Source organism: Colobus angolensis, unplaced genomic scaffold, assembly GCF_000951035.1.
Source record: "Colobus angolensis palliatus isolate OR3802 unplaced genomic scaffold, Cang.pa_1.0 Scaffold450, whole genome shotgun sequence".
Classification (NCBI taxonomy): domain Eukaryota; kingdom Metazoa; phylum Chordata; class Mammalia; order Primates; family Cercopithecidae; genus Colobus; species Colobus angolensis.
This window is the reverse complement of record NW_012117933.1, coordinates 708,224-715,461: the sequence shown is the minus strand read 5'-3', so window position 1 is coordinate 715,461 and position 7,238 is coordinate 708,224. Positions and strand designations below refer to the sequence as shown.

The window sequence follows — 7,238 nt, the reverse complement described above, 5'->3', positions numbered from 1 at the left end:
GGCCTCCCAAAGTGCTGGGATTACAGGCTTGAGCCACTGCACCCGGCCTGAACTTATCTTCTCACAAGTTACTGTTACTATTTAAGAGTAAGGAAGGGCCAAGAAATCCATTAAGCATATCATTTTAAACAGCTGTTTCCCATCTCTACTGAGCACAAAACTGATGGACAGGATGGTATTGTAGACCAGCTGGATAGTACAAAAAGCTCTAGATCATGGACAGGAGAACTTGGACTCCACTATTAGTTCTGATGCAGCCTGAGTGTTTCCATGTTGCTCTTCCTCTGAGGATCTCGGTTTCCTCAACTATAAAATGAAATGATGGGCCAGTGACTTCTTTAGTTCTTTGCAAAGCAAGTAGTTTAATCTTCTAACTGGGTGGCTATAAAGTTAGACAAGACACAAGGAAGAACCTCCCAGTTAAGAGAAGTCAAACTCAACAAGGAAGAATACGGGCCTTTGAATCCCTGCATGATTTGGTCAATGTAGCCCTGGCATTCATGAGGCTAGGCAATGACCCTGGAGAGCACTTTCTGGTCCCCCATGATGATTCCAGAAGAAATGAATTCCCTTGTTGCCTGCAGGTTGCATCCCTCCAGTTCAAGGAGCAATCACACAATATCATAAATCAGATAATTTCCTTCATTCAAAAATGAAAACAGTAGAACTGAAATTAAGAAAGGCTATAATTACCCAGAGAATCTCTGCTAAATGTCGAACTTGTCTGAGTTTCCATATTACAACTTTCTTTAGCTTGATGATATTCTGCCAATTCTTTTAAAAAATGCATAAGAAAACCTAAAAAACATAATGCATAAGTTTTGTTTCAGAACTTTCAACCACTGCTCAGTCACTGTTTATACAATCTTAGTTTTATGACATTACTATTTTTTACATTATATATCTTTCCTTTTTTTAGAGACAAGAGTCTTGCTCTGTCACCCAGGCTGGAGTGCAGTGGTGTAATCATGGCTCACTGCAGCCTCAACCTCCTGGGCTCAAGCAATCCTCCTACTTCAGCCTCCCAAGTAGCTGGGACTAGAGGCACACACCACCACCCACCATGCCCAGCTAATTTTACTTTTTGTATTAACAGGGTCTCACTATGTTGCCCAGGCTAGTCTCAAACTCATGCCCTCAAGCAATCCTCCTGCCTGGGCCTCCCAAAGTGCTGGGATCACAAGCATGAGCCACTGTGTCCAGTCATATCTTTTAATAAATTTGAGGAAAAGCCTTCCCAAGCCTGATGCAAAACCTGGAAGGAATAAGGAGAAATATTTATCAATCTAACTGCATAAAAAGTGAAAGCTTACATATGGCATAAAATAAAAAAAAACACACTGGGAAAAATAGTTGCAATAATATGGAGGCATAACCAAGACTAAAGTGATGACATTTTCATAACATCAAAGAACTCTTACAAATCAGTTAAAAAAAAAAAAAACAGAAAATGGGAAAAAACGTGGACAGTGTGTAGAAAAAAATTGTCAAAGATGAACAAAATTTTTAGATGCTGAATAAACATGAACAAAATCACAAATGCAAATTAATACAACAGAGAAACCACTATTTTCCCTATAACACTGCTAAGATTAAAACTTGTATAACGCTAAGTGTTGGCAAGGGAGTGGATATATAGCTATGCTCATTCACTTGGGAAATTTGTCAGTGCTTATATATATTTGAAATGCATGTGTCCTTCAGTCATTCCACTTCTATGAATTTACACAGCTATACTTTTATAAGGGCACAAAGGGTGCACACTGCACAATGGTCTGCACATTGGTTACCTGTAATGGCAAAAAGCAAAAAATAAAACAACCAAATCTCGATCAATAGGGGGTTAAATACATTCTTTAAAAATAATTAGTCTATACTGCTATAGAAAGATATACTGGTGGATTAAAAAAAGCAAATTGCATACAGTATCTATGATATAATCTCAATTGATTGTGTTTTAATTACAAATACATAATTTTAACCTCAGTTTTAGAAGGATAAACAAGAAACTTAAATCTAGTTATCAGTGGAGTGAAACTGTTAATTCTAATTATCAGTGGAGCATGAGATTAGAGAACATGGGCAGAAACTGCTACTTTGCTTTCACTTTATATCCTTCTGAATAGTTTGAGACTTTGTTGTAAACCACAAGCATAAATTACTTAAGAAATGTTTAGTTTCTTGGAACTAAAAACATTAGTTAGCTCAGCACCTTTCCCCCTACCCCCACCCCCATCCCCTTCAGGGAGGAGATCAGATTGTTTTGTCACTGTCTGCATTCCATCCTGGGATCACCTGAGGTAAATTTGCAAACATTAAGGTTCACCCTTGATGATGTAATGCTCTATGGGTTTTGACATTGGGTCTTTTCATTCTCTTAACAGTGTCTTTCGGCAGGGTGCAGTGACTCACACTTGTAATACCAGCACTCTGGGAGGCTGAGGTGGGCGGATCACCTGAGGTCAGGGGATCAAGACCAGCCTGGTCAACATGATGAACCCCATTTCTATTAAAAACACAAAAAAATTAGCCAGACGTGATGGCAGGTGCCTGTAGTCCCAGCTACTCAGGAGGCTGAGACAGGAGAATCACTTGAACCCAGGAGGCGGAGGCTGCAGCAAGCTGAGGTCGCACCACTGCCTTCCAGCCTGGGCACCAGAGTGAAACTCCATCTCAAAAACAAAACAAAAAGAACAGTGTCTTTCACAGAGATGTTTTTAATTTTAATAAAGTCTAACTGATCTACTTTTTTCTTTCATATATCTTGCTCTTGGTGTTATATCTCATCACAAAACCCAAGATCACATAGACTTTCTACTGTTCTCATCTGGAAGTTTTATAGCTTCGCATTTTACATTTAGGTCTATGGTTCATTTTGAGTTAGTTTTTGTGTCAAGTATAAGATCTGTGTCTAGGTTCACTTTTGTGAATATGAATATCCAATTGTTACAGCACCACTTGTTGAAAAGACTATCTTTCCTCTACTGAACTGCCTTTGCATCTTTGTTAGAAAAAATCAATTGACTATATTTGTGTGGATGTATTTCTGGACTTTCTAATTCTGTCCCCATTGATGTGTATGTCTATTCTTTTGCCAATTGCAGATAAGAATTTTAACTTCCAAAAAGCAAAGGGCCAATGTCCAAATTTTCTTCCCTCTTCTAAATTTTGTGCACATCATTTTCTGGATATTGTCAGGCCTCTGAGTCAAAGCTCAGCCATTGTAACCCCCATGACCTGCACATATATGTCCAGATGGCCTGCAGGAGCCAGCCGAAAAACCACAGAAGAAGTGAAACAGCTCCTTCCTTAACTGATTGACCAAACTTACGACATTCCACCATTATTACTTGTTCCTGCCCTGCTCCAACTGATCAATCGACCTTGCGACATTCTTCTTCTGGACAATGAGTCCCATGATCTCTCCACCACGCACCTTGGGACCCCCTCCCCTGCTAACAATAGATAACCACCTTTAATTGTAACTTTCCACTGCCGAACCAAGCCCTATAAAGCTGCCCCTCTCCTATCTCCCTTCACTGACTCTCTTTTTGGACTCAGCACACTTGCACCCAACAAGGCTGTTTATAAAGTGAATGAACAGCCTTGTTGCTCACACAAAGCCTGTTTGGTTGTCTCTTCACATGGACGTGCATAACAAGTATCACTATCTCTGAAAGGAAAAATTAGGAGTGGGAAGAATGGGTGACTAGAATCTAGGAGAAAAGTACCACGGTCATTCAACAGCTTAGCACCCCGAGCATAGATATGGTAGGATAAGACCACAGGTCTCTGAGTCAGGGGACAGACAATAGTTAAGTACAAAATATCTTTGTACATGTTTTCTGTTAATTGGAAGACACCAATTTTTTTAAAAAAATTTTATCTTACCAGGAGCTATTTTATTGTTAGCTAAGAGTTCTATCCAAATTTTGGCACTAGGATGCCTGACATATCTGCAACTCATAGTTTTTCTGGCTTCCAGAAATTTTACTGGGATGCTAGGTGAAGCTGGTAAGGGCTGTCAGCCAGATGTCTTTCTGAACCAGATGCATTTAAAGAGACTGAAGAGACTGTGTAAAAACTTTTTTCTTTCTTTCTTTTTTGAGACAGAGTCTTGCTCTGTTGCTAGCCTGGAGTGCAGTGGCGCAATCTCAGCTCATTGCAACCTCCGCCTCCCAGGGTTCAAGCGATTCCCCTGCCTCAGCCTCCCAAACAGCTGGGACTACAGGTGCACACCACCATGCCTGGCTAACTTTTTGTATTTTAGTAGAGACAGGGTTTCACCATGTTGGCCAGGATAGCCTTGTTCTTCTGACCTTGTGATCTGCCCACCTCAGCCTCCCAAAGTGCTGGGATTACAGGCGTGAGCCACTGCACCCAGCCATGGAAAAACTGTTTTTAAGGATAATGTATCTACATAGATTTTTTTTTTTTCTTTTGAGATGTAGTCCAGCTCGTCACCCAGACTGGAGTGTGGTGGCGCTATCTCGGCTCATTGCAACCTTTACCTCTCCGGTTCAAGCGATTCGCCTGCCTCAGCCTCCCAAGTAGCTGGGATTACAGGCACTCGCCACCACGCCTGGCTAATTTTTGTATTTTAGTAGAGATGGTATTTCAACATGTTTCACCATGTTGGCCAGGCTGGTCTTGAACCCCTGACCTCAAGTGATCAGCCGGATTTGCCCTCCCAAAGTGCTGGGATTACAGGCATGAGCCACCATGCCTGGCCCATAGATTATTTCTTAATATCCCTTCAAGCCATGAAATAATAGTTAAGTAAAAGATACTAGCTATATACCTCAGAGTTATGCTAATATGGTAGTCACTATGCATGTGTAGCTAGTTAAACGTAAATTTAAAATTCAGTTACTCAGTCACACTAGCCGCATTTCAAGGCTCAATAGCCACATGAGGCTAGCAGCTACCACATTAAACAGCATAGATACAGACATTTCCATAATCACAGAGAGTTACACTGGACAGTTCCTAGAGCACAGAATATAGGATCATTTACCATACTGAACTTCAGTAGGGATGGTCTAGTTTGCGGGCAGCCCAGAATATCTTATGTTCCAATTTATTTATCCTCTGCTAACATTACTACCAAGAGACTTGGCAATTAAGTCACAGACTTAATGGCTGGCAGAAAAATAAGTATTCACATGATTAAGTTCTGCATGAATTGGCGAACGAACAGATGAATAAATGAATGTCCTTGTGGGGATGACAGCAGTGCAGGCAACAGAAAAAATCCAAGGGTGTACCAAAACAAAAGGACTATTACTAACAGCTTATTTTAAAATACCTAAAGAGTAACTATGCATCAAAGCCAAGTTGCCAGCTTACGTTCATGCTACAAAGCCCATCATCAAGTCTAATTAACGGTCTGAAACCCACAGTAGTTATGGACTCTATGAAAGGTTATTATCAAGGCCAAAATTAAGGCAATTTATTAGGTCTATATAAACATTTTTCTTGTTTGTTTTTTGAGACGGAGTTTTGCTCTTGTTGCCCAGGCTGGAGTGTAATGGTGTGATCTCAGCTCACCACAATCTCTGCCTTCCAGGTTCAAGCAATTCTCCTGTCTCAGCCTCCTGAGTAGCTGTGATTACAAGCATGTGCCACCACGTGTGGCTAATTTTTTGTATTTTTAGTAGAAACGGGGTTTCTCCAGGTTGGTCAGGCTGGTCTCGAACTCCCGACCTCAGGTGATCCACCCGCCTCGGCCTCCCAAAGTGCTGGGATTACAGGCGTGAGCAACCGCGCCTGGCCTGTATAAACATTTAAGAACAAAAGACATATAACATATTACTGAACACAACTCTCATTCTTTAAGGAAATATTAATACATCTAATACCCTATCAATTATACTTGAGAGGGATACCTAGTATACAAAGACACTTGGCCTAAAAGTTATTAGTTTTTTGAGGTTTTTTTTTTTCCTGCCGAAATGTTCCCAGCAGTGGGTATTTTTACAAACAGTATCTTTCAGCCTGTCTGTAGGGCCTTTGATACTGTCTGCAGTTTTCTTATTTGAATATCTAAGTTATTACAAAAATGGAAATATAGGGGAAATGACCTGCAGAAATCAAATAATTTAAATCAAATTAAATTGTACTCTTCTCCCTAAAAGTTAGCTTCATTCTCTTAGAGGAAAAAGTACATAGAAAAATGTTGCTGTTCTCTACAAAGATGATGGCTCCTACCTTTTTGATTTTCTTTATCAGATCCTGAAACCTGTTAAAAGAAAATATTTTACTTTTATTCAGCTATTCAGTTATAACTAACAAACCAAAGTCGATTATAGAAACTAAGCCATCATACCAGTGATTTGTAGAGACTGGAAGTAGGGTTGATTTTAATGAGTTGTAATAGATCCTGCATAGTAAATACCTTAAGAAAAAAAAGTTACTAATTAGACATATTGTTATATCAGTGTTTAAATGATAAATTAGGATGTTTCTGAATATGAAATTAAGAAACATCCTTCAGATTAAATAAGATTATAACTATGCTAATAAAGCAAACTTAAAGCTCTTTCTTACATTGTTAAATAAGTTACTATAAACATATCAAGGTCAAAAGGACAAAACATCTTTACCATGTAATTAACTTCTAAGTACTTCACATCAAAGATGATATGTCTAACAGAAATGTTTAATGCCTTACAGATGACACCGAAATATCTGATGAACCAATGAATACATGACTAAGTTCCTGGGTCATTCAATTACAATTTTTTAAAAAGTATTCATTGTTTAAAAACGTAAATAAATTTTTACTGTCCTTAAAACCATAATTAAAGTATACTTAAAATATTGTTAGACATTTTTGGTAGCTATTAAAATATATTTCTACTACAGTATATACCATTCACTAGGTCTGCTCTGAGAACACCGATATTTGTTTTCAATTGGTTTTCCTTTAAAGAAAATATTCTGCATGGGCATTTTACATTAGTAGAAACCGTTAAGTTGCATGAACGGGATTAATTCCTGCTATATAGTTATGTAATTGACTATTATACAATAAGTAAAAGTATAAAGTGATTAGAAAGTTAGAGAATGATGTATCAAAAATGAATTCCAGGCCAGGCACGACGGCTCACACTTGTAATCCCAGCTCTTTAGGAGGTTAGGCAGATCACCTGGGGTCAGGATTCGAGACAGGCCTGGCCAACATGGTGAAACCCCGTCTCTACTAAAAATACAAGAGTTAGCCAGGTGTGGTGGCA

At 39.0% G+C, this 7,238-nt stretch overlaps 1 protein-coding gene across 3 annotated transcripts in view; it reads right to left on the bottom strand.

The window, feature by feature from the left end:
- Positions 1 to 7,238, bottom strand: part of OFD1 (oral-facial-digital syndrome 1) — a 34,814-nt gene that overhangs the window by 24,039 nt on the left and 3,537 nt on the right. For 2 of the 3 annotated variants that reach the window (XM_011957843.1, XM_011957844.1), the window contains exons 4-6: positions 6,329 to 6,397; positions 6,211 to 6,241; positions 694 to 798 (exon numbers count right to left, since the gene is read on the bottom strand). In XM_011957843.1, the coding sequence (XP_011813233.1) occupies positions 694 to 798; positions 6,211 to 6,241; positions 6,329 to 6,397 (205 nt within the window). Of the gene's footprint in view, positions 1 to 693; positions 799 to 5,017; positions 5,143 to 6,210; positions 6,242 to 6,328; positions 6,398 to 7,238 lie in introns of all 3 variants that reach the window. The other variant, XM_011957845.1, reaches the window with a different exon arrangement.